The sequence below is a fragment of the Pomacea canaliculata genome, linkage group LG3 (genome assembly GCF_003073045.1).
Source record: "Pomacea canaliculata isolate SZHN2017 linkage group LG3, ASM307304v1, whole genome shotgun sequence".
Lineage (NCBI taxonomy): Eukaryota > Metazoa > Mollusca > Gastropoda > Architaenioglossa > Ampullariidae > Pomacea > Pomacea canaliculata.
In genome coordinates, this window is record NC_037592.1 from 40,291,146 (window position 1) to 40,318,853 (window position 27,708).

The following is a 27,708-nucleotide window of genomic DNA, read 5'->3' on the forward strand; positions in this document are numbered from 1 at the left end:
TCAATGCAGCACATCTACACCTGATTTCACTAACCACTCGTGTACTATGCTCACCCTTGGAGAAGACTAAGAGATCTGACCTGACTACAATGCAACCATGAAAGGACTTTCTGTACAAGCTTGTTGAAGGTGTGCCTTTTGATCTACCTTGCAGGTAAGAAGTCAGAATACTTTTATAACTAAAAGTAACAAAGTAGGGAGTAAAAAGGAGAATAGTTGCTTGAATCGTGGCTCAAAATGTCTGAATTACGCCCCTTTCTAATTAGTGAGATGTGATTAAACAATTCATCTCTGGTAGTCGTTATCTAAAATGAGCTTTCATTATTTCTAGCTCTCATTTTCGATAAATTTAGATGAAGTGTTGTATATCGCGATAAACAAGTTTATCCTGTGTAAACACACCTATATATTCCTTCAAAAAAGTTTCTCTGACAATGTAAACATTGTGTAAACACTGAGGTCTTTATGTAAATTCTCGGAGGTCTTCTATACATTATGACTTTCAATTCTTCCGTAAAACAATGATGGTTTGATTTCCGCTGTAGGTCATTATCATAGGTGAAAGGGTTAAAGTAAAGACAGAAGTGGTTAGAGTAAAGGTATAAGTGGTTCCCCGTGTCCAAGATACGATGTACGGAATGCAGCGCCGACTCCTGTCTTTCCACGCCTTTCTCTAACACCTCGGGTACCTATACCCGCCGAGTGTTCAGTGGGTTGGGTCTCAGATCAGCGACCCTCTGCTCTATAGTCGGGTCCACTCACCATAGGTTACTGAGCATGTACCCGGTCAACGAAGCACGAGTTCAGATTCTAAAAAGGTTATCGTATCAGTAGCCATCGACTGATTTTACTGATGATCGATGATCTACAGTAACTGCAACTTATTCTCTTCTTTGTCCACTACAACCACAGGGCCAGGCGCAGCAGGCAGCTGCCCTGCAGGATGGATGTCTGGAAGCACCAAGTGCTATCTGATACAGACCGATGCCACAGACCACTCCACTGCTGTTACACAGTGTAACATGTACAATGCCACCCTGGTGTCTATATCTTCACGTGCAGAATGGGTGAGGCTGCTATAGCGGGGGATGTAGAAGGCACTTTCTTGATTTACTGGAATATTTTCGTCGATAACGAATGACCTTTACGAGGCCAACCTCTGAGGGCACTGCCGTGTGGCGGACAATTTAATGTGTACGATATCACCTTTAAAAAACACACCTGCTAATCTGTGCAACGACCGGTGCAAGCTCCCTTTGATTTCTTGCTCGCGTTCATGTGTGATAACGGCCATAACCGATGTTTGAGTTTAAACGTGTAAGCAGTTGTTTGAGGGTGATGTAGACATAGAGGACAGAACAAGAAATTGAAAGAAAAGAATGCAGAAGAGAAGAAGGCAAAATATTTTGTTTGACGTGTGCTGGATGGTAATAGTCGGGTAGATATGACGTGTTCTCGATGGTAATAGGTAGATTTCCTGAAAGAGATTAACGATGCATGAATTAACCCTTGGGAATGTCTACTTTCTCTATTCTCTTTCTCTCATACTCGACTGTTCATGATAGAAGCGACAAAGCCATGACTGTTTGCTATATCATCACTGTGATAAACATGCCAATACACAGTTTTGACTCGACAAATCTTTGCTATCAGAATGATTAAAAAAAATTATTTACAGCTAAATTTGAAACGACATTTTCTGAAGTCTTAAAACACTTGTTGTAACACAGAACTACCTTCTGAGCCTGCTACAGCCAGGTGACAACGGACAGTACTGGTTGGGTCTGCAGCGCTCGGACAGCGGTGTGTACACCTGGGTCAACGGACATGTGTACAACAAGTCAAACATGTAAGATTTGTCTTTCCACACATAAAATACTTTGAACGATTCGTGCTGTTGATTAACAGTGCAGAACTCATGAATATATATATTTTTTAAATTTTCGTCCATCCGCTCCATTCGTGATGGCTGTCATCTGTTTGTTGCCGCTTGTTTCTTTGTTGTCTTGTTGACTGTCGGTTTGTTTGTGCACAGCGAACTGAGCTCGGATCCACCCTACAAAATTCTCTCTACCACTTCTCTATTATTCTTAGTAGTGGTAAGCTTCGAGTAGTGGTCACGTGTTCTTTGAATAACAAATTATGTAAGAATCTGAGTATTTACTGTCGCCATCATACATCAGTGTAGAATCAACGACATAATGTTGTTGTTGTCGTTCGTCCTGGTCTTGTGTAGAGCCTGGCTGGCGAACACAGAGGGCTATGGCTACCAGAAAGGGACATCAGACTGCGCCATCTTGAACGTCACCGCGGGATCGAAGCCGTCAGCTGGCTACGTCACTTACCGAGCATGCGCAGAGAAGCACGTGACTGTCTGTCAACGACCTTCTGACCTCCGTGAGCTGTTTGTAGCGTTTGCTCTTACAGTGAAGTGAGAAAGGATTTGCACTACATGCGTCTAGAATTGTATGGATTAATTTATTTTAAATTATAAAGTCACAGTTTGATGTGCATTTGGTGACTAAAAGTTCAGTGAGATATGCTAGTCACGTGTCAAAATGTCTTCACTCCTGCTCACATACAAGATGTAGAAGCTTACAGCAGGCATGGCATCAAGATACATCTCACTACTTTCACTTTTGTTTACTTGCAAAATGGAAAAAAACAACACAACCATACCTCATTACTGCAGTCACTTTAATGTACATGGTAAGTATAAATACAACAGGGTGGCCTAAACATGCCTCGCCATTGCTTTCACTGTTGTGTACACACCAAGCTGACGGGTGTGATACCCAAACATCCACCACACCCGGTTTTAATTCAGAGCAATATCGCAATGATGCGAGCAGCAGGGTGACAGTCTCTGTATTCGCACTCCAGCTTATGTCAGTCTGTGTGACATGGATGACGGGTGGACGGACGTGGGCAACGCCTGCTACAAGACGTGGACAGCCGCCGTGACGTGGTATGACGCCGAGGCCGAGTGTCAGCGGCAAGCCAGTCACCTCTTCGTCCCGACCTCTGACCACGACGACACCTTGGGTCAACTGAAAGTTGCGGTGCCAGCATGGATTGGCCTGTCGGACACGGTGAGAAGAACACTTCATTGTCCAGTTAGCCGCGCTCCTGAAAATAGTCCCGTAACTTTCTGGTGGTTCGGAAAGTATCATCCTTGGTCATTGACCTTAAGATCCATTATTTTAAATGTGTCGTGATAATACACCCATCATCTTTTGGGGAACAAGTTGTTAGAGACTGCACTTTCATCTTGGCCACATTTTCTTTTCAGAGAGAGAGAGAGTGGGGCGGCGGTGTCCATCTCTCTCTCTCTCTGCCTTTACTTCGTCATTCCTCTAAGGAGTCAGGTCATGAATTTCATTTAAAGCAGGATTAGCCCGGAGAAGTACTGCGCCACACGGGTATCGAACCGACTAGCGCGCAGTCTTCCATCGTCGGAACTCCAATTGTTCAGCTGTTCATGTCCTCTGTCGTGCCTCTATAATTGTAATGGTATTCAAAAACAATTGATGTAAAAGATATTAATTGTCAAAAATGTGTTGCTCCTAACGTCTTACTGTATTGTGTTGGCAGGTCGAGAAGGGTGTACTTACTACAGTGACCGGCGGGCGGCCATTACAGTCGTGGGCTGAAGGCCATGACGGTCTCGTGTGAGTAAACACGTTAACAACAGAATAGTAAACAAATAAATAAGTAATTTATCTTCTAAATAAAAATATCAGTAACAATGAATGATATGTATGATAACAGTATTCCTGGACAGACCTGCTTCACGGCGACAGTCACTGCGGCAGGTTCTGTGTCCTACACGGCGTCGACCTGTCACAACGAAGTGGGTTTTGTCTGTCAGAGACATATAGGTGAGCTCCTGTTGACTAACTTCATTTATTATTAACTTTCCATGTATACATATAAACCATATTTCCTCAGTTACTCACTACCTTTATTATTATTATTGCTGATATTGGAGCAATGTACTATTTTAATGTCTTGCTTTGCCAAAGTCACAATGGCGCTGTTGCGGTACACAAAATGGAGGTGTGGGCTAAACAAAGAGAAACTTTAATTATTTATTGTTATTGAGCTCCAGAACTTTGGACTGTCTGGAGTGGTGTGCAGAGCTTTGTGTCACTCTAGCCTTACAAGCGCTCGTTGGTGTGTTGAAGGATCGTGTCCTCCAGGGTGGGACGAGCACGCCACCCAGTGCTACCAGCTCCAAACCACGCAGGCTGAGTACACCACGTGGTTCCTTGCCAAACAGTTCTGCCGAGATGAAGGGGCAGAAATTCTCATCATAAAAAGGTAAAAGACATGTTTAGTAGCAGACCTTAGATGCAGGAAATACAGAGACTGCAAATGTTTCAAGATACATTGACGTGCGTTTGTAGACACGGTGAGAGGTGTCCATCTCAGTTTATGTAAATACACACAAAGAAATAAATCCGTGGACTAGTGATGGTGAGTTGATAAGTGAAGATAACAATAATTGTGGCTTTGTGTTGTTGTGGTTAGTATGGACGAGCACGACTTCATCACACAGAAGCTGTCACGTGACGGCGTGCGGAACGTGTGGCTCGGATTCTCAGGTAGGGAGACATTCTTACATTCTATCTCTTGTAAACTGTTTGCACTGGGCTGTCCACTCACTAGCTTACCAGGACACATCACAAGCCCCGTCTCAAAGAATAATCAAGCCTGTCACGTGACTTTTAGTGACAGTAAAAGATACAGAAAACATGAGATGAACGAGGTCAAAGTGGACAGAACCCTGGGGTCAAGTATGTGCACGTGACTGTTGGAGTCAGGTGATATTAAAGGAGTAGAGTATTGAAAACAGAGTTGGAACCAGCTAAAGGTGTCGGGTGTGTGGTACTCCCCAAGACAGGTACAGGGAGTGTGATGGCGGAGCCAGGGTAGGCCAGCAACAATGTTGCAGCCAGTAAGCTTGACTATAATGCCTGGCGGTTTAAAAACAGCAAGAATAACCGAGACAATTATTTGTTAAACAACTACAATGGCTTTCCAAATAACAGACCAAAGCAGTCGTACTTAAATCTACAGATTACTTTAAAAGATGAAACAAGTAAAACAAAAACAAATGATTTGTAAGTGCATTTTCAGACTAGTAATGATGGAATGCCAACATGTTAGCTTGTATTTGTCCCTCAGATGAAGGTGACAGCAGACACCTTGCAATGGGCGGACGGAAGCCCCGCCAGTGGAGCTGGAGTCTTTGGGGTGTGGATGTCCTCCTTCCCGCGACCGGAGACCAATCGTCTGGACTGCGGCATACTTCAAATTGGTGAATTAGTATACTGACTGGTAAACTGTACACTGACTGGACAACATTTATGATTCAAATTAATTCCACCCTCGCTAAACATCAGTGTTTGTGATGAGCATCGAGTATTCTAAAACATCCATTGACGCATCCATCAACTACATTTCTTCCTCGACTTCCACACGTCTCTTCTAGAATGTAATCTGTTCTGGAAACCAAGATTTTATGTGTCTATTATCTTTTCAGGGAATGGAAACGGCTCATGGAGCAATGGATATTGTTTTAGTGCCAGAGGTTTTGTCTGCGAAATACCCGTCACTCAATCTTTGCGACCAAAAACGCTCGGTAATAGCACTTGGTCATAATTGTTTGTTGTTTTTTTTTCAATTTGTGGAAAAAAGGCATGACAGAAAAAGAATCCATGCATTTCTTCTTCTTTTTCTTAAGTTGATGATGATGCGATCTATTTCTTTGTGCACAAGGTCCACTGTTTTTAGAATTTCATGTAGGTCTAACTTAGTGTGGAGAGTTTTGCTTGCCTCACACCTGTTTGAAAGCACTGAGGCCTCACTAAGTCTTGCTGTGCAAGGTCCGGCCAACTACAGCTGCGAGGACGACACGTGGCTGCTGTATGGCAACCAGTGTTTCAACCTCAACCAGTTCGACACGTCCTGGGACCTGGCGCAGCAAGGGTGTCTGGGGCTGAATGCTCACCTGGCCACCGTGTCTGACATCGGCATCCAGTCTTTTCTTGGCTGTGAGTTCATAATTTTATTACTTACCTGTCATGACAGAATGTTTCATGTCTTTCAGGTGATCAGTCTATCTTAACCCACCAAATCGTTTTCTGCACAGCTAGTCTACAATTATGTTAAAGCTCTCTTGCTTCGCGCTGATATAGAGTATCATGTATTGAACTGAACAGAATCTATAGTTAATGGGCAATCAATAAATAAATAATGGTCTATTGTTGAACGGACCAGTGTGATGTAACATGTATAAAGAATGGTCTGTTATACTGGTCAGACCATTGTGACGCAACGTATATGTGTAGCGAATAATCTATTTTAGTGAGCAGACTACTATGACGTCATGTACATACTCCATGAACGGTCTGTCTTAGTAGACTAGTATGACGTCAGGTATGTACTGAGTAGACTAGTATGACGTCAGGTATGTACTGAGTAGACTAGTATGACGTCAGGTATGTACTGAGTAGACTAGTATGACGTCAGGTATGTACTGAGTAGACTAGTATGACGTCAGGTATATACTGAGTAGACTAGTATGACGTCAGGTATGTACTGAGTAGACTAGTATGACGTCAGGTATGTACTGAGTAGACTAGTATGACGTCAGGTATGTACTGAGTAGACTAGTATGACGTCAGGTATATACTGAGTAGACTAGTATGACGTCAGGTATATACTGAGTAGACTAGTATGACGTCAGGTATATACTGAGTAGACTAGTATGACGTCAGGTATATACTGAGTAGACTAGTATGACGTCAGGTATGTACTGAGTAGACTAGTATGACGTCAAGTATATACTCTACAAACGGTGTTAGTAGACTACTATGACGTCAGGTATGTACTGAGTAGACTAGTATGACGTCAAGTACATACTCCGTCAACGTCTGTCTTACTGAGCAGTGAAGCTGCAGACAACATCATGGATTGGTCTTCGGCTCGACCGCCATGACATGAAGTACTACTGGACTGATGCCACCCCGGTCAGCAAATTCTTTTCATCCTGTCTCTTTCTTTCCTTTCTTCTTCCTCTGCCTGTCCATCCACTTGTCTGTCTGTCAGTCTGTGTGTGTGTGTATGTGTAAAAGTAATGTCTGCTACCATTGTCTAAGACTTTTAGGAGCATCATCATGAACGTGTGATTCAGAAATCCCATAGTAATAGTCATTTCTGCAGATGAGCTGATATACAGCAAACGTAAGAACACTCAGTGTGACAGTAAGCAGTAAGCATTACTAGGATGCCCTATCGATGGCCTGATGTCCTAGCATGTCCTATCGATGGCCTGATGTCCTAGATGTCCTATCGATGACCTGATGGCTGAAATGAACTCCCTACAGGCCAACTTCACCAACTACTTGCCGGGAAAGCCCAGTGGAGCGAGTCAAGGTCTGGACTGCATCGAGATGTTTGCTGGCGGCCTGAGATGACAGGAGGCTGGCTGGACCAGAACTGCAGCAAGCAGCGCGACTACATCTGTCAGAAACCTGCCAGTGAGAAACCCTCGTTTATCAGTCGCAGCCAGCACAAAAAACTTTTTTTCCAAATGAGACTAACAAGTAAAGGATGTTGTTTGCTAGCAAAAGGATAACACTTCTGACAGCATTAGTTTCATGACGACGAGGTCGACGTGGTAGTCTGTCCACTGTATTGACTATTCTCGGTATTTCGTTTTGTCTGGAAGTACTTTGAGGTTTTTAAACTTGGATGTTTAAATTGTGTTTCCATTACTTTATTGTTTTGGTCTTTGTTGCAGTTCAGTCGGGGTCGCCAGCTGTGCCCTCTGTCGGTGAGATTACATTGAGACATACACGTGTACTTCATCCTGTGATGTCTTACCACAGTTTATTAAGGAAATAGCACCATGACAGATGCACTTTTAGCATTTTAGCTGTTTTTTAATAATCAAAGTGTTAAGTAAATAGCAAATAAAAAAATTCTCTGTTATTTTCAGCAGTATATTCTGAAGTACAGTTTGACAGCAGTAGTCAGTGTTAACATCCGTACTTTTCTGTAACAGCAAGAACTGTAAAGTAGTGTTTACTAGGATTTCTGTATTCCCATACCATAGCATGCTAAGTTTGCTAAATACTTGTTTCCGCTAAACAGACTCGAAAAGGTAGCTTGAAGTGGCACTCATACACTACATGTTACTTGCTAATATTGAAGCCTTTTGATATTGCTTTATCACCTCGCACAATGCTACTGAAAACAGTCTATGAAAATAGTTTGGTGAGGATTACAATGCACCAGTAGGATCATTTCCTTCCATCAGTCCCGAGTTCTGACAGCTGCGACCTGAACTGGATTCTGAACCCCACCATTGACGTCTGCTACCTGATGGTCGTGGATGCCCCCAAGGAGTGGGTGACCGCCAGCTACGACTGCTTACGGCGGGGAGGTAACTTGCTCAGCATCTCGGGGCCCGGCGAGCAGACACGGGTGGAAGGTGGGTACAGCTGGTAGGTCTGGTCTAGTCTGGTCTGTGGTGTGGGCTAGTCTGGGCTGGATTAGGCTGGCCTTGTCTGGTTAGAGTGGTCTTTAAAAAAAAGTGTGAGTGTGTTTTGGTTTTTTTTTTCATGTGCTCTCGAGAGAAAGACCAATAATCAAAAGTAAAAGGTAACATTCTTATCTAAACTCTTTGACAGTTTTTTTGTTTTGTTAGTACCTCAGCAAAGAATTTCATTCTCTGCCCCTTCTCTCTCTCTCTAACCCCCACACACACACTCGGTTTCAGCCATGTTGAGCTCGCTGTACCCAACCTACCAAGATCCTTTCTGGATCGGAGCTGCTGACAGTAACCAAGATGGCGGCTGGGACTGGACAGATGGCGCCCCCTTTCGGTACCTCAACTGGCATGCAGGTAATCCACGATACTCAGCATGTACACTGGCATACCCATGGTCTGTAAAAATCCACTGCCCACCCAACAGGTATTAAGTGTCAATAGGTACCTAGTTCATCAAGGTAGATGATGGCAGGATATTGAGAAGGTTAAGTGCTTCCTTTTACTTCCTTTCACCTCCTCTGCCCCACTGGGCTTGGGAGTGTTTAGCTTTAACATCAACACGATCGTCTAGAGATGGAATCAGGAAGATATTAGGGAGGATCACTGTTCCAATCAAGTTGTGGTGACATGTGTTGATGTCCAGGTGAGCCTAGCGGCCCCGCTTCTACAGAACACTGCGTGGAGATGAGAGTCCAGTGGCAGTACGAGTGGAATGATGCAAACTGCAACCACTACCTCAACTACATCTGCAAAAAGAAAGGTGCAGTCACCTCACCTCGGCTACAACAATTCTGCCTACCTCCCTGTCGGCTCTCAGTCTCATGTTTGTTTTGTACACACCTTTCAATACTCAATAGTTAAATTATTCACGTGTCAATAGTTTATAAATTGTTTTTTTCTTCGGTTGAGAATTAAATGTATTGCATGTGTGTGTGCACGTGTGCATGTGTGTGTGTGTGTGTGTGTGTGTGTGTGTGTGTGTGTGTGTGTGTGTGTGTGTGTGTGTGTGTGTGTGTGTGTGTGTGTGTGTGTGTGTGTGTGTGCATGTTTCAAACGCAGCCAAGACACCAGCTGACCTCACACCCACAGCACCGACTGCCCCCTCGTATCGTAAGTTGTCCTTGTGTCCACGTGTAAGTGTCAGTAAGAACCACAACTCACTCATGTAGCAACTGTTAAAAGTCGAGTTCTATGTCACCATCAAATCTCATTTCAAAAGTTTAGTTTCTAGAGTCGTACGACTGATGTTGACGAGTAATCAGGTAAACAACCTGCAGTCAACACGATTTACTAGCGAGCTGGAAGCAATGGAGAGTAGTAAGGATTACAATCCACCCTTGCAACAGAAGTTGTCCTCAGTCTTAATGTCAACAAGACCGTGGGCTTCAGCAAGTGTTTACAACACAAACTCAAGCTGAAGACAGTTGTGTGTAAGTAGTCAGGCACCCGGGGTAGGTTGTCTAACTCGGTGATGTTGTCGCAGCATCGTGCGTTGTCCAGCCGATCGTGTCCGGACTGTACAGTGTCCAGTCTCAGCTCTCCTTCTCCGCCTCCAGCTACTCTGATGACCGACACACACCCCACGACTCTCGCCTCCTGGACACCAACAAGGGTGAGTGACCTCGCTGACCCCCACAAGGCTGACCGTTGGTTGTTGAGCTTGTGCTGCTGTCCTCTTGGTCCTAAAAACCTGTCCTTGGAAATCTAGGAAAAATTTTAGTAGTTGAAAATACGGGATGCTTGCTTGTCGTTCAAACTTTCTTACTAACGGGTGAGAAGTTTATACATGTAAGCATCCTTCCGCCCAAGAGAACGACCCTCGTCATCCCGTCCTGCTGTGGTGCTTGGTGCAGGTGCCTGGCGACCGGCCCAGGACCAGACGGGGGAGTGGGTAGGAGTGTTCTTCTATCAGACCATGCTGGTGGCCGGCATTGAGATCGCAGGTGAGGTTGACACCTTCAACTTCGTGTCCTCTTTCACCGTGCAGTACCAGCACGACATCAACTCTCCATGGCGCTGGGTGGAAAATCCACCCGGAACTGCTCAGGTATGTAACAACTAAGCCTCAGTATTTTGAAACTGAGCACAAGCTAGCAACTAGAAAAGTAATAAACCTCAGGATCTCTGTATGGAATGAATAGACAGTGCCACATGCTGGGACCTACATTGTTATGAGAAATCGTTGAATCCGTGTGTGCATTTCCCTCTTCCTCCTCCTCCTCCTCTCTCTCTCGTGCTGTGTGTATACACGTGCATGCACAGCGAAGAGGAGAGGGAGGGTCCATGTCAAGAGACATGTTTCTGTTGCAGGTCTTCTATGGGTCTATGGAGCCCAGTGTGTCCACCTCCATATTGTTCGTGGTGCCGATACAGGCGCAGAGTGTCCGACTGTACCCGCAGTCATGGGGTACCCACATAGCTGTCCGCTGGGAACTCAATGGCTGTGTTTATGGTGAGTGGTTCCAGAGATTCTAGTCAGCTCCGGTCCCTTTTGCATGTAGGTACTATGGTGTCCATCACTTACACAATTAGTTGTTTTAATTCAGGCGGATAGTCGGCTGCGAGGAGGGCCAGTCAGGGTCCATTCCACTAGTTGTGGATCAGTAATTACAACAGACATCGTCTGTGTGCAGATGCCTGTCAGCCAGAGTACACCATCAGCGGACCTCTGGTTGTCACGGACGACGGGTTGTCTGTGTCCGGGATGTCGGACCCCGACCACGACGCATTTGATTCTCGCCTGCATCCTATCCAGCCAGACACCCCGCCATCCTGCTGGCGACCCCCCGATAATCCCTCATCTCCACCCTGGATACAAGCCGACCTCGGGACTGTCAAGGTAGCCACGACGGCTGTGGTGGCGATCGTAGTAACTAGTTGCTTAGTCTTCTTCCTACCTCGGTGGTACATAGTGTGTCCATTGACACCTCCATTTTCGTCTTCAGCAGCAAGTTTAGCTGTTATTGACAACAGCTTCTGGTCCTTTAGTTTTCAATCTACTTTGCCATCTTTCTTTTGGCTGAGCACGTTTCCTCTGATGATAGTTGTTAAACGAAATCGAGCGAGTGTGTCTGACTGACAACTGAAGAGGTGTGAAAGAATAAAATGAAGAAAAAGCGAAAGAAACAAAGAAACAAAGAAAGAAACAAAGAAAGAAGACAGGCAGATGGACAAAGTAAGCAAAGGTAAGAAATAAAAAAAAAGGAAGGAGAAATGATAATATTTTCAGCAGTTTGTTGTTTGTTTCTAGCTTTTACGTGGTGTGTCCATCGCCGGTAACCCAAATGCAGACGAATGGGTGACAAGTTTTCAGCTGCAAGTTCCATCTGAATGATGGTTCGGATAATTTCACCGTTTATCAAGAGCCTTATGGGATCCCAATGGTAATCATAAATGGAAGTATAACTGGTTTATTTAACGAATCTTAAAACAGTAGAAGCTATTGCTAACATTTCAAACTCACTGCTCTGTTCATCGACTACAGCAATCTCGTCATGAAGTCCAAATTGTATCCCCAAAGCTTTTGTAGCATTCAGCCAATCAGCCATCTTCAAATGTTCCGAGGACAGAAAGTAAGATCTGTTAAAGACTTTCCACGTCCTGCTGTCTGGCAAAACCCTTTGGTAGCTATCAGCATCACATTATCCTGTCCCTGTAAAGATAAAACCGTCTAAGCTTGAGTTGATCTTTCCCTTCTCTTTACTATCAAAACGATCGTCACAACACAAATAGCTTGACCTTTGCACTCGTTTGCTGCAGAACTTCACCGGCAACAGCGACAACCACACCATCGTGACGTACTTGCTGAAGGCCAGCATCCCGGTGCAGCAGGTGCGCATCGTGCCTCTGGCCGCTCACAACCACATCGCCCTCAGGTTCGACCTGCTGGTGTGTAACATAGGTCAGTGCAGTCACGTGTCACGTGCATTACCTGTCTGACCTCGTACGTAACTCAGGTCAGGGTCCACTTAATGAACACTCACCGAGCTCTGTGCCAGGTTTCGCGTTGTTCTCGACTAATGACTACAGAGGGTATACCTCATTGAGGGTGGGGGACACAGAAAGCCCCTCCTGCTAACAGTAAAGAGGCGAAAGCTGGGCTTCGTACATCGGGACTAAAGGTTGGAGGTTGAAGGTAGCTAGATCACACAAAATGGCTTCTCGTGTACGGTGTCTGTGTGTGTGTGCAGGATGCAGGGACATCCCCCTGATGTCAGGGAGGCACAACGTATCGGACTCGGCCTTCTCCGCCTCGTCGACGCTCGGTCCTCGGTTCAGTGCTCACCGGTCTCGCCTGGGGGAGCAGTTCGTCGGGACTTCCGGAGGGGCATGGATCGCTCGCTTCTATGACAACCATCAATACTTACAGGTAGTCTCGACTTCCTTTGCAATATCTATATAAAGATATAACCCAGGCTGTGCTTATACAAAGGGAAACGGATAGTCGATTGGTTCGAGGGCTGGTGTCCGAGCTGAGGCCTACTTTTTTCATTCATTCAGTTGTTGAATTCTTTGTGGAGGGTTGGGCAAAGGAATGATATCAAAGGAGTGGCGATGGACATCGCCCTCATTCTATTGTGTGGAACTACGCCTTTCTAGCATTATTATTTATTTTCCTTACTTGCAGGTAGACCTCGGTGAGCTGTTACAGATAACCGGTGTGGCCACCCAGGGTAGTGAACACTACTCTATGTGGGTGCGCTCGTACACTCTCGCCTTCTCGCAGGACGGACGCAACTACAACACCTACGCGGGCAACGGATTAGTCGCCAGGGTAGAAAGTTGTTTCACCTGTCCCTACATTTTAGATTCTTTGTAGAAAGTTATTTTTACACGGGTTATAATATCAATCAATCAATCATAATGCTGTATTGTAGCATACTGTGCAGTATTGTGTTCATTATTCCCCGCTGTACTACATTCTACCTTACTGTGCTGCATTGTGCACTGTAGTGCTCCGTTGTGACCAGATCTTTGAAGGGAACCTGGATGCTGTGTCGGTGAGGAAGCATTACCTGGATCGCCCCCAGGTGGCGCGCTATGTCCAGCTGTGGCCCGTGGACTACAACCGCGGAATGGCCGTGCGCTGGGAGCTGTATGGATGCCCGGGTAGGTACTCACTTTCCCTGCTCTTGTCATTACCATATTCACTCTCACCGTGAGCTTTTCAGAACTTATTTTTAAAAAGATAGAACGAGAGAGTGAGAAAGAGAGAAAACTGAACTGTGTGTTATGTTTAAGGTCATCGGTCATCTCAAGCCGCTGAAGACTGTGTACATGCGAATGTTCAAGCACATATTTGCGTGTGATGTACAGCATTTATTCGTTGTCCGTCTTTTCCTGTAGGCCCTAATTCTGGCCAGGCTATAGGTTGTTACCAAGACAACCCGCAAAGCCGTGACCTGCCCTACGAGCCGCTGGTGGATCCTTTGGCAGGAGTCTGGCCCGCTTCTTGCCGCGCCTCACTGCTACGAAAAGGTCAGTTCGGCTTTTCTCGACTAATTTCGGGTGAGCTCGGCTAACTTCGGGTGTGATCGGCTTGGGTCGCAAGAGTTTTTGAGAACTTGTCTGTGGGGCTTGGGACTCCATTGACCACAGGAGACTGGCTCACACGACGGCTGAATGTGGATCAACAAGAATCATCGTAGAATTCATAAGAGTAAAGAGTTCAAGTTCCTACTAAAAGTTATGTAATTTCCATTATCTGTTTATGACACTTAGATTGAGAGCGTGTGTGAGTGTGTGTGTGTGTGAGAGAGAGAGAGCGGGTACTCACGTGGGGATGCTACCCGTGTACAGGGTTACTACTACGCCGGCCTCCAGAACAGCTCCACGTGTTACTGCGGCGACTCATACGGCAGGTACGGGTACACACCCAGCGCCTGCACGCTGCGCTGTCAGTCTCCCTACGACGACCAGTTGTGCGGCGGTGTTTCAACAACTTCATCTACGATACCGGCCTCTGTGAGTTCTGACATCGCTGTCGTCGTCACAGTCACGTGATCAGTGCATACTTCTAAAAAAATCTTACTTTTCAGCAGACCAGCCAGAGTCCAATCGACCTTGCTATAAAAATATTCTTTCTGTCTTTCATCATTTCTTTCTTTCTGAATACCATTCTTCTTGTTCCTCTCTTTTCTTTTCTTCTTTTCCTTCTGATCAGTGCTAAATTCGGAATAATCCTATCATGAAATACTAAAATGTTACTAGTTACTTTTCTTTCTTGTTCCTTCTTCTAACTTTTCATTCACTCTTTCTGTATGACGAATTCAAGTACCGATAATGCTGTACCCTCTTTTGCCTTTTCGCGATCTAGCACCAATGTTCAAGTACTGCAAAACTGGGTGGACACCGAGAGGCGACAGCTGCTACATGGTGATACTGGAGAGGGCGAGCTGGTTCAACTCGCAGGAGGTGTGTCAGGAGATTGGAGGCGACTTGGTGGCCATTGGCAGCAAGGTGGACAACGACTTCGTCTTCAGCCTCCTGGCGGCAAGCAATGGTGAGGGTACACACACGGCCGAGCACCCGGGTACATAGCACAGGGACAACCACTCGGCCTTTGTAGGTTTTCAGTAGCGAATGATGAATAGAATATATTAATGTCACGAGTTTGTCGCAAAGTGTGTTGTCATCGTTTTATTTTTTCTGTAGAGATACCTTTATTGACCTTTATTTTTAATTTGAGGCCATTAAATCGTGACCTTTGAGCTCATACAAATGAAGCGTTGCCTGAGCAAATAAGTCCCTTGAGTTTTTTCTATAACACAGATGAGAAATATTCTGTTCAATGGCGAAAATCTTTTCGTTCACATTTGAAGAACTAGTGTCTTATTCTGAGCGCAGTCATGTGACACAATTTTGTTCCCTGGTTGACCTTTAATACGGATCGTGATAAAAATGGACATCAAAATACCTCCATGTGACAGTCGCAGCAGCGCGTGGATTGGTCTCAACGACTTGCAGACGACCAACTTCTACCAGTGGGCAGACAACTCCGACGTGACGTTTACGGGGTGGGATGCGGGGCAGCCTGTAGCAGCTCCTGGAGTAGAGCAGCACTGCATCGCTCTCAACAGAGAGGTGAGTCCTTCTGGAACTTTCTCGTCCCACCTACAGAGGGGCTGAACACACTGGTGAGGCCATAGTAATGTTCTTCTGTCACTTGCAGACGTGCTGAGCAGCGATTAGATGAGGTGGAGGTCTCTCTGTCTAATTGCCGAGTCTTTGGACAAGGGTGGGCTGCACTGTCTGTGATATTTCATTCAGTAGTTGTTTCAGACTGACCTGCTGGACAGACAGTGAATGTTTCAATCTGAACCGCTGAACAGACGATGGTTGTTTCAGACTGGAGGCTGGCGAACGACGATGTGTGAAGACATCCTCTTCTCGGTGTGTTGGATGGCGCAGATACCATCTTCAATACCACATCTCCCTCCAGTGCTGGACCAGTGTGACAGTGTGAGTGGGCAGGATATATATATAAGTATTTACTATTTACTATATATTATATTTACTATAGTAAAGTGCTCACGCATTTAGTTTTTACGATAACTCTGGCATGACAGAACTACCTCCGTGACTTTGTTGAAATTTCTAGTGGCAAAGAATAAACCATAAAATGTTTAGCATTTGCGACATTCCATCAGGATAATGGCAGGATTGTTGAATCAGCCATTTAAAAAGTGTGATAGCAATCACACACATCTAAGTGAAACAGAACTAAATTAAACAGCAACAACTCGTCACCAAATATTCTAAGCATATTCGAAAGATGGAAAATAGGAATTTGACAAAGGTGGCCTTAGCCAGGAAACAACAAATAGCACGAACACAAGACATGTTGAGCCGGGAGTTCAGTCTGTACTGCGAAGTACAAAAACAGTCTGAAATGATTGAGATCCTTATTTCAGGGATGGAGCGGGTTCCAGGGGTCCTGCTACAAGGTGTTGACACAGGGACTGGCGCCTGGAATGATTCCAGACAAAGCTGTCTAGCTCTTAATGCCTCGCTTATTCGCATCGACGACCAGTGAGTGATCCAAAAACTGTCTGTCTGTCTGTCTGTCTGTCTGTCTGTCTGTCTGTCTGTCTGTCTACATGGCCTCCAATCAAAGTAGCTCGTGTGTCTTGTCAGTATTCAATTTAATGAGCTAGGATTAATCTGTAGGCATTAACAAAAAAAACAGCAGAAAAAAATTTTTACTTGTCGTGCTGTATTTTATATTTATATATACTTTTTCTCTCTCAAGAACACGGACCAGGGTCAAAACCATACTTTGATTATTTTATTGCTCTCGTTAATAAAGAATTTTTATTTTCATTATCGTTCTCTTGTTGTCTTTTCTCTCTCTCTCTTATTTTGTAGGTTTGAGGAGGCTTTCATCGCCAGTCAGCTCGCCTCGTTGTCGGGTTACTTCTGGACGGACGTGGCCGACACAGCCTCTGGAGAATACAGTTTCTCGGACAACTCCGGCTTCGTCAAGTTCACCAAGTGGGGGCGAGGACAACCACGTCAGTGAGCTTTTAGTTTCCTCCTGTGGGTTGGTGGGCGTGCTTGCGTGTGTGTATGCACGCGTTTTGTGGTTTGTGTGCTGTTAATGTTTTGTGAGGTCTATGTTATTTTAGTGTTTTGTATAGTTTGTGTTTGTGTTTGTGCTTTCCCTTTCTCTCTCTCTCTTCTCTCTGTGCATGCAAACGCTTATACGTATTTCTGAGACACGTTGCGATGATGGAAGATCGAGTAGACAAAAATAAATTTAATTTAAACAGGAAATAAATTGGGAAAATGTGAACAACAACACCGATAAGCTTCTTTGCTTGTTGTTGAAGTAAACAACTCAGTCCGAGTGTCGACCATTCAGTCTCTCGCATGTTGTCAAAGGTGATGTTAAGGTGGGGTGGGGGATGCTGTGTGGTCTGAGCAGAAGGAGGGAGCGGTCACTGCGTGGCCCTGAGGGGAGGACAGTACGATGGCGGGTGGTACAACCGGAACTGCACGGCCAAGCAGGACGGTGCCGTGTGCGAGAAACCGCTGCCCGGGTACGTGGCTCTACCTACTCCTCCCGTTGTCCCCCGGGCGCCCGCTGCCCTGACGGGTGGTACGAAGCTACCTACAACTGCTTTCAGGTAAAGCCACACGATTAACAAATAACATTGCAATGATTGTACGAAACTATTTCACAAAGAGTTTTAAAATGCAGAACTCTGTCATTTATTCCTAAATAATTGACTCTGGACGGCCTTACCTGGACCACGTGACTGCCGCTAGAATAGACTTTGAGCCACTGGGTACTCAATGTTCGTGTCTTTCATACTTTGTTTGCCATTAACCCGTTCTTCGTTTGTGCTCTAATATTGTCTAGATGAATGTAGAATCCGTAAAAAATGGTCTGACGTGGGATGAAGCCAGAGAAGACTGCCAAAGCCAAGGAGCAGAACTCGCCAGCTTCCATTCTAGAACTGACTTTGACGATCTCATCAAAAGCCTGCCACAGTAAGCATTCTGCACTTCCTAGCTTTCCCTGCTAATTAAGTCGGGTACCATTCCTTAAATATCTAGTGCATGTAAGCATTTATAGTCTTGTAACTTTCGTTATTCGTCTAATGATATTCACAGTCGGTGAACCTCGAGGGCAAGTGTTACATGCTCACCACATACTAATTGAAACCTAATAACAATATATTGAATTATTGCACAGAGGCGCTCCAACAACCTCTGGATCGGACTTTTTTACGATGAAGAAGATGGAGGTAAGACCTACAACTCTCCTGACAAAGAGTCTGCTAAGTAGTTTTAATGATGCTACAATGTTTTGAGTTTTTCCTCGCATGCTGACATTGGCCCCAAGGAACTAAGTCGGTGGGCGGAGATTTTTGTGGTTAACTGTGTACCTTGGTCTGCCCACCCACCTTAACAGACATACGGGGAAGATAATCAATGACACAGGTTACGAGCCACCACCCCTTCTCTTCCTCCTAAAGACTCAATCAAGGTGAATCAGGTGTGAAGCAAAGTATCACCACCTTTGTGAGGGGGATGTTTACTCCCTGGTTGATGCTCTACTATTGCTTGTTACAGTGAGACCTTCTCTGAGCTATTTTGTTGCTATGTCACTTTATATTTTGGCAATTAATCAATCAATCAGATCTGAAGTGGAGCGACGGTAGCAGTGTGAACTTTGTCCTGTGGAAGCCCGGGCAGTCTAGTGGGGTTCAACAAGGTCAGACTTGCGGACAAGTGGACGTGGGGACAGGTTCCATGGTCCATCAGTACTGCTACGACAGGCACAGCTGGCTGTGCGCCGTCCTGCGAGGTACCTGTGGCTACTGTCGCCCTCGACAAGTCGACATCATAAACTTTGATTCTTTTTACTAATTTTCTTTTTTGTAAAATTTGTTCACTTTCAATATTTTAATCTTACTTTCCTACTTGTTTACTCCCATGTGATGTAGTTATTTAGCATTATGTTTTGACAGGTGCTGTTCCTACTCCGCGCACCACAGTGATAGCACCTACTCCAGCTGGTCGTACGTATCCTGCATTGATTGACATTACCTACCCCGGGTACTCAGATGTACCCTCTGTTAATAATATCTGGCTAGATTCGCGATAGAAAAGGTAAAACATTTGTCTTTAAATCGGAATAAATTTGGTATGTATGAGTAGAAAATGTTACCTTTTGTCATGTGTGTGTGTTTGTGTTTTCTTCCTTTGGCAGCCGGAAGCTGTTCCCCTCGGGACGACACCTGGAAGCGGTTTGGCGACTCGTGCTACTACGTCAGTACAGGTGCAGGTGACGAAGCGCGCACCTGGCGGGAGGCGAGGGCGTGGTGCCTGAACAAGAGTGCCGACCTGGTGTCCATCACCTCACAGAAGGAGCAGCTCTTCTTGCAGACTCTGGTCAGTCTGGCCCTTCACCCAACCTTTACCCACCCACCCCATACCAGCGCCACACACTCTTCCAGGACGAGATTATGTGTCTTTTGCTTTGGATTGTAGGAGATATTTTCATGTTTTTGTTTTTGTTTTTTGTTGACACCAGATAAACAAGGTTACTGTACAAGCTCTGTGGGTGGGACTCAGCCAGCTGGACATCCAGCACGGCGTGTTGTAAGCACCAACAGTTAGTCTAATTATGCAAATACCATTCACTTCATTTGTGTGTTAGTCTCACCACTGTACGAATACCCACACTTGTTGTTGTTGCTCTGTTGTATCAAATTTCAACATCATCGAATCAATCTTAATTTTAATGAGCTCCTTGGTAGGCTGGAAATAATTTTTAAGTGGCTAAGGAAAAGGATGACTGCTAATTAACAGCCCGCTCGTTAGTTCACATCAAAGGGAGATAATATTTCACAGGTGACTGAAAATTTGTGAAATGTTAGAAACATTCTTTGCACTTACCTTCAAACAATAGATAATATAGGATTAAGTTATGGATAATGACAGAAATATAGGTAGATTAATATGTTTCAATTTCCTGAAATGAATGGAAAAAGGTTTTATTTTTGTATTCGACTACATATTTGGTTTGTCTATTTGATGGATGATCCTGTTTATATGTTGAATATATATTTGAATATACTTTTTATATGTTTTGTGGTGTTTGAAGCTGGTCAGACGGGTCACCAGTGGCCTATGAGAACTGGGATGCCAGTGAGCCAAACAACTTTGGGGGTTCAAAACTCTGTGTTGACATATTGCCTAGAAACGGTGAGAAATAGTCATCCTTTTATTACACTTCAAATATCAAACTATTTCGCTCCAAAAATTTTCTTTTATTAAAATCTTGTAAAAACTCACAGTTAATAATATTGGTTAATCCGAGGTAGTGTACAGATAATCAGAGACAGTGAAATGTGTTTTTACTTTCAAAGCATTATCAATCTGTCAGTCTTCCAAACAAAAATTTAAAAAAATTGATTTTTTTTTCCTAATTTAAATTGTTGTAATTATTTTGTGGACCTGATTAAGTAATTCGGGAAGGTGAATTTTAATGTACAAAAACTATGGTAAGGAGCGAGGGAGGACCAAAGTAAAACAAGCCTCGTGATAGTTTCATCGTTTAGTTGTTTTTGTTGTTGATAACATCGACGCTGTCCTCAGGGAGGTGGAGTGACGAAAGCTGCGCCTTGGAGATGGGCTTCGTCTGTGAGGACTCCCTCATCGGGTCTCATCCTGTCACGGGTGCGACAGTTTCACTGACAGGATACTGTCCCTCCGGTTTCAGAGGCATTGGAGTCAAGTGTTTCCGCATCATTGGCAACAGGGAGGGGGAGCAGCCCCGGGACTGGGCCACCGCCAGAGACTATTGCCAGGGGCTGGGTCCTCACTACAGTCTGGCCACAGTTGCCAGTGCCGCGGAAAATGGTAAGTTGTCATGTGATCAGTGACCTCAGGGGTCCATTACTGTTTGATTTCCTTGATTGACCGACCTTCCTTTGACTGACTGGGCACAGAGAATATGATATACTTCCATGTAGCTGTCGCAGAGAAGTGATGTTCTTTAGAAGATTTGTCAGAAAAGATGACGCAAAGCAGATTTTTCACAGGTAAATTATGTACCTCAGATTTATGAGAGTGAAGTCCTGCATTTTAGTTTCGCGAAGCTTTGCCTTGAAAATTAAAAGAGCGATCTGAGGTCAACAAAAGGAGCCTGCACATTATTCTGTTTCCAGATTTTCTAGTCACCCTGCTGCCAGAGGACGGCGTGGCGACGTGGGTGGGACTGTTGCGCATGACAGATGGAACGTTTGTGTGGACTGACCACTCTGACGTCACCTACAGCAACTGGAACATTGGGGAGCCGAATGGAGGAATGGTTTGTATAGCAATTCTAATACTGTTCCCCCAAACAGTTTAAATTAGATTTTGTTTGTTTGACTGGGTCTAACGAGCAGTTAATTTAGTTTCCCCAGCTTTGACCATTCTTAGGTCACGTGGGTCTGACGTGTGTCTGTGCAAAATGACAGTTGATGTTTGAAGTTTGCATTTAGCGAAAGAAAGAAATGTTCGCTCACATTGTTGAGACAGCATCCAGTCATTGAACCACAACTATTGAACTCCTTTTTACCTAAGAGTACTTGTGCTTATTTGTGGCTCTGCGTTTTTGCAACTTTTGCTAGAAATGCTGTTGTTTCAAGGGCTGCTGCTTCTGTTCCCTACAGGATGCTTGTGTGTACATGCGAGGTACAGCCCGGGATGCAGGACTCTGGAGCAGTGCCCCATGCGGCCTCACTGCAAACTTCATCTGCCAGACGTTTGTCGGTAAAGATAATAAAGATAATTATATTAAATGTCCTGAAGATTTGTCAGTTTTCACAGTAAATTTAAATATTTCTTGAGTCCTTTTGTCCCTCATCGTAAGTAGATGCACGAGCATCAAGAATGGTAAGAGCAAACATGCACAAATACTTTGCGGCAGCAAGGACCCACCCCGACCCTGAATTCCCCTCTTGGACACAAAGTCGGAGAGTATATAAATCAGTGTCATCATTCACTGTTCAAAACTTTTAAACTGAAATTGCAGACAGCAGTGTTTCAACCCCTGAGCTCATCCCTAACCCTGTGATGCCAAGCAAGGATTTGAACCTTTCCAGTCTGGGTGCTACAAATATGTCAATCAGTCGACCTCGTGGCAAAGCGCCAAACAGTTTTGCCAGACCCTGGCGGCCAGTCTGCCTGTCGTCAACGATGCCTACACCCAGGCTTTCCTGCAGCGCTTCGTCAACCGGAAGTCACGTGCCTCAACAACGGGAGCTGTTCCAGCGACTTGGCTAGGCCTCAATGATGTTATGGTTAGACTGTCTTTTTTCTTAATTGGAAGGAAACCTTGTCCACGAGTTCAGTCGACACTCCGCTGTCATCGCCACTGTTATCAATTGTTATTATTATGAATTGTCGATCACATCTACTACCATATCAGCACTTTAGCTCTTGAGTGATTCTTGCCCTTTAATGACCTAAACGAGTACTGAGCACAGTTCAGTAAATAATAATAAAAAAATAACCCTAACCCATTGTTGAACTATCTACCGACAGCAAACTGGGAAATACTCGTGGAGCATTCCATGGCCGGTTACCTTTACCCGCTGGGGGCTGGGGGAGCCCTCTAGGAGAGCAAGAGAAGGATGTGTCAGCATGGATGCCAACGGTTTTTGGAAAGACGACAACTGTAGCAGGGCTCTTCCCTTTGTTTGCGTGGTTATCAATGGTAACGAGAGTTTTTTTTTTTCCATATATCTGACGCATCTTCTAGATTCAGGGCTGCCTACATTTTCCTGTATACATCAACACTCATAAAAATACTTAAACATATTCTTCGTACATGTATACAGACTCACACACACACACAGAGGTTGCCTTAAGGTCTGCTCATCTGTAAACAATGTGGCAGACGGGAAAGTCAGAACTGACAGACCTTCTAGATAGAACAACAGACCATCGCACAGATATCTCATCGAATGAAAGAAAAACTGACATGAAGCACGAGGAAAAGCAACAAACAAATAAAACCTTTGAATGATACCTGGGTATGTAGTCTCTCATTTAATTGGAAGGTGATGGCAATGTTGTCTGTTTTCAAACCTCTGTGTTGGACAGGAAGCCCCATTCTGACCCCAAGCCGCCCAGTGGACAGTGTGTGGGGGTCGATTACTGGATTTCCTCCGGCCCCGTCTGCTTCCTCTTCATGACTGACGATCACGTGACCTTCTACGAGGCACGAATGCGGTGTGAGGCGCTGGACGCCACGCTGGTCGCCGTCCACGACAATGCCACTCTCCAGTTCCTCGCCAGCATGTTCTCCGGGCAACTCTGGATCGGTCTCATCAGTTCCGAGACCGGTAAACTCCACAAGAAAATGTTTTCTTGAATATTACATGTCTGCATGCTTTCTCTCTTTCTTGTAGGATAGCGCCATGTACAAGCGTTTCCTTCAGTTTGCTTACGTGTGCGTGTGTAATGGCATAAATGCGTGATTGCCTGTGTGTTTGTGTATGTGTTTGTGTGTGGTTAGTTATGTGCTTCATGCTAACCGTTTATCTGGGATGGCAGAGGGTTTTGTGTGGCTGGACCGGTCCGCCGTGGAGTTCACAAGCTGGGCGGACTCTCAGCCTTCAGGCACTGGACAAGAAGGAGTGCCGGAACACTGCGTGGCCATGGACTCTCAGACCCTGACATGGGATGACAAAGACTGTGCTGCTCACCTGGGCTACATCTGCAGTAAACTGCAAGGTGAAACATTTAGTCACCAAACTTTAAACATTTTGTAAAGGTAGGGGCTTAATTACAGCAGCGTATTTTGCTTAATGTTATTGGTTGATTCAACAAAACCTGTTTGCGAAATTTGCTCATGACTATTATTTCTGTGTAAATTCTGCAGAGGTGGATGACAGCACTATGACTCCCCCTCCTATAGCTACTTTTACCGACGTACTTGTGCCCCACCCGGTGGCTCAGAAGACTCCATCACTGCCCTCAGGAAAGCCTCCTCGGACAAGCCCTGTCCTGGTGTCTTCAACTGTGACCAGCACCATGGTGTCTTCACCTGTGACCAGCACCAGAAAGGTCCACACCTGCCAGTCACATCAGCCATGACCAAGACAGGTGCCACACAGTCCACACACAGCTCAGTCCACAAGCCACCCCAGGATCAGCGAGGTCAGTGACCCTGATATTCTTCTTTAAGTAAATCACTGTTTCGTGACTGCACAAGGTTGAAGAAGGCCAACAAAATAAAATTCGCTCCATTAGACACTATGAGCATGTAGAATCGAGTATCTTGCTCTGTTGTATGCATTATAATCGAGAGTAACTGTAAAATAAACGAAGTGTAGCCTGTGTGCATGTACACGTGGCTTCTTTTCCTCAAAATTCTTTGTGAAATAAGTTGTTGATGATTTTGTTTTGCACGTGCAGGTCTTTCTGGAGGTGCCATTGCTGGGATTGTGATAGCAATCATCATATTGGTAGCAATGTGTGCAGTGATAGGTGTCTTCATCTACAAAAGACCGAGTGGCTGCATTTCAGTCATGCCATTTCGCAGGATGCATGGCGAACTGCAGAATGTCTCAAACTTTGACAATCCTGGATTTTCTGAAATGGAATCTTCTGAGAAAGATCCTTATCAGTTTTGTTCTAATACTTAAATATTTTGATGACGTTTATACCAACATCAGGGATTACAGCATGAACTGTTAACTTGTTTGTCTACATGGTGTCAGTCTCATTGTTGTCTGTGTATAGTCATTCTCATGTCCCTTCGCCTTAGTGGGTATAGGGTGACATCTTCATTATTTTTTGTTTTCGTCGTTTTTGTTGATTCTTTTCCATGGACCACTTCAAATGGTTGACTAGTGGTCTCAACTGCCACATCTACGCCATCTCGCTGCTTTTGGAACAATGCATCAGCATTTAACTCTTTGATAACTTTTCTGCAATCACATGAATTTTTTTTGGCTCTTGATGCAGCTGTTCATGCCATTCATCCTTGTGAGGGTCAGAATGGACTGCTATGTTCACTGCAGTCTTGCGTTGGAAACATGTTGCCACTCCCAGTCATCTACAGTTCTCTGGAATCAAGATAGTGTGTACTATGGCTGCTCTGTATTTTCTGCCAGGTCCAATGCACTACCTCTGAACAGATCTTACTTCCATTCACCTTTTCCTGCTCGCATTCTACCAGTCCTTTCCTATGCCAAACACTTGGCATGCTTCATGAGCAGATTTTTTCCATCTTTTATACGTCTCTAGTCAGTTGCTCACTGCTGTTTTTGTCTGTGTGCTTTATACATTTTGCATCTGTTTGAATGTGTGCTTTAAGTATTTTGTATTCCGAACATGTTTGTAAAGCACAATAAATACTGTACATTGTATTCTGAACATATTTGTATATAACTTACGATTTTATTTCAATAATATCAACAAAATGTTAATCAAAAGCTTCCTTACAACTAATCTTCTGTCAGTTAAAAAAGTGGCATTTGAAAATAATTACTTCAAAATGAAAGGAAATGCAAGTTTATGAAAGAGTGTAGCTTTTATCTTGCATTATATCAGCAGAGAGAGTAAGTCTTTAGAAATTACTAGTTTCAGGATTATCATAAAAAGCATTTATTAGATTGAATGTATAAATAGATGTAGACTCTAGTTTGCAAAACACATCCCCATTACAAAAGACTTTTCTAGATGTGTTGATGAATGGCATCTAGTAAACGAAGCATCAAGAAGTAAAATAGATTCTGTCTTTTATATTTATTATTACTGGTTATTTTTCAGACTACAAAACTTATCCAACACCTTCAAAGATTATTTTATTTACTTTAATGGCAACCAAAATGCACTACCTGGAATTGTATTGCTGGTGTTCATACTTCAGACAAGTACCAAGTCTACACAAGATGGACACAGTTTAGTGATCTTTAGCACACTAAGGGTTGGTGTCTCACTCTACAGCTGGACTCGGCTTGCCTATCCATGGCATCTTTGTCCTTGCAGACATGAAGTAGGTCCACATTGTTGGCACAGAACAAATGCAGTTATTTTGGTGCCCCAAAATTATTTGGCAAAGCCAATGCTGGTTGATCGACAACTAAAAATGTCATTGCACATGAGAATGTATACAAATAACTGCAAATGAAAGATTCTTTTAATAAAGAAAAAGAACACAAGAAAAAAACCCAGACAAGGTCAATATTGAAATATAAGAAATTCCACACATTATGACTAAATAGGAGAGGAAATTACCCAATATGTTCACTTTGGCATATGAACTGTACACATACTTTATAAACAAAAATTTGGAAAATTAACATCTTGAACCAAAGGCTAATTACAGATATCTGCGGCTTTTGATTATCTAATTCTGTTCATCAGAACTTTTGTTTCAGAATAAAAAAATATTTTGTTTAGACCTTTGTATGGCAACTGTGTACACATGTAAAAAAAATCAGGCTGAACTGGTATGTTTTAAGATAATAAAACAATGACTCCCTAACAACTTCTACAAAGGGAGTTGCACCAGTCTGCGTCAGGTAAAGTGTAACATCAAAAATTAACACACTAAATCTGTTAATGCCATACAATGTGAATATTTATAATCACTACTTCTCTTTTATCTACTAGATTTTGCAGGAAAATGAAGCCTCCCAAAGCAAGGAAAGAAACTGATTTAATTAAGAGAATTTATTTGAAGTCAAACTTCTGATTATGGTGTTGACAATGCACTGATTTTAAATAAATAAAAGAACATGGAAAGACTTGCTTTGAGCTCTTGAGCAATAAAGTTCATCTGCTTTAAAAAAAAATAAACAAAGGTAAAGCCAAAACATTTTAAAAGAATTTGCAGCTACTTCATTTTATCTGGTTTCCATAAAGATGAGAAGAAAATCCCAAGCAAAAACTGTTGCAGTTTCATTGTGATCATCATGCACTAAAGATACACTGAACCCAACAATACGGATGTTGTTTGGTAAGAGCTTTCTATATATCATTTAAAAGCATACAGCATGAATGTGCATGCGTACACCAGTCGAAGTGTCTGCACAAAAGCATGCAGCAAGCATATTTATGCAATCGCAAAAGAACAAAATGCTCTAATACATAAAATTAGGCCAGGATCTGTCAAGCCTTCTCTGCAGGAATGAACTTATTGTGTCTCTAAAACATGTCGTTGGGAAAAGAAAATATGAAGAATCTGTCAATGCCAAGTGTCTTTTCCAGCACAGCATTACAGGAAACTGCAAGTCCCAGATCACAGACTTAGTAACTGTTCACCAATTTTCTCACTCCCAAACGCACGCAACTGTCCATATCACTTGGACTCAACCAGCACACATTGCAAATCAGCCCAAACTAAAACATTAGCCACTTTTCATGGAACAGGTACTCCAAAAGACACAACCAGATCTTCACGATGCTGAATGCGCACTTCCCTCATAGCTTTGCTGGCTTTCTCAGCCAAGTGAGTTATCTGTTTAAGTAAAAAGAAAAAAAAAAAGAGGAATGCAAATCTTGTTTTCATTTACGTACAGTGAGTGATGATGGGCAATAACAGTTTAGCATTAATACATGCACTTATCTATAAACACATTTCTGTAAACACATTTCTGTACATATACGAAAGTAAGAAGCTGTGCTGT

General features: G+C 43.9%; 2 protein-coding genes across 2 annotated transcripts in view; one reads left to right on the forward strand and one right to left on the reverse strand.

Moving 5' to 3' along the window:
• On the forward strand, positions 1-26,863 carry LOC112559682. Its single transcript, XM_025231015.1, is given in 53 exon segments — positions 1-154; positions 913-1,067; positions 1,731-1,849; positions 2,237-2,397; positions 2,884-3,092; positions 3,595-3,671; positions 3,772-3,881; positions 4,188-4,323; positions 4,534-4,607; positions 5,191-5,323; positions 5,549-5,581; positions 5,812-6,059; positions 6,958-7,012; positions 7,352-7,470; positions 7,473-7,547; positions 7,811-7,843; positions 8,330-8,503; positions 8,792-8,917; positions 9,207-9,323; positions 9,623-9,673; positions 10,047-10,175; positions 10,417-10,610; positions 10,874-11,015; positions 11,197-11,402; positions 11,814-11,882; positions 12,323-12,464; positions 12,754-12,932; positions 13,191-13,337; positions 13,534-13,672; positions 13,910-14,041; positions 14,363-14,367; positions 14,369-14,531; positions 14,880-15,065; positions 16,477-16,594; positions 16,931-17,080; positions 17,490-17,691; positions 17,928-18,058; positions 18,264-18,352; positions 18,711-18,878; positions 19,042-19,092; positions 19,284-19,465; positions 19,608-19,675; positions 20,181-20,281; positions 20,675-20,938; positions 21,247-21,389; positions 21,736-21,835; positions 22,098-22,127; positions 22,130-22,365; positions 22,610-22,781; positions 23,128-23,412; positions 23,624-23,803; positions 24,029-24,229; positions 24,488-26,863. Coding segments are annotated over 52 exon segments (7,104 nt in total). The 5' UTR covers positions 1-154; positions 913-947; the 3' UTR covers positions 24,718-26,863.
• Positions 26,199-27,708, reverse strand: part of LOC112559912 (ragulator complex protein LAMTOR1-like) — a 4,120-nt gene continuing 2,610 nt past the window's right edge. Inside the window, exon 5 of the mRNA XM_025231403.1 lies at positions 26,199-27,539. Within this exon, the coding sequence (XP_025087188.1) occupies positions 27,441-27,539 (99 nt within the window). The 3' untranslated portion in view covers positions 26,199-27,440. The remainder of the gene's footprint in view (positions 27,540-27,708) is intronic.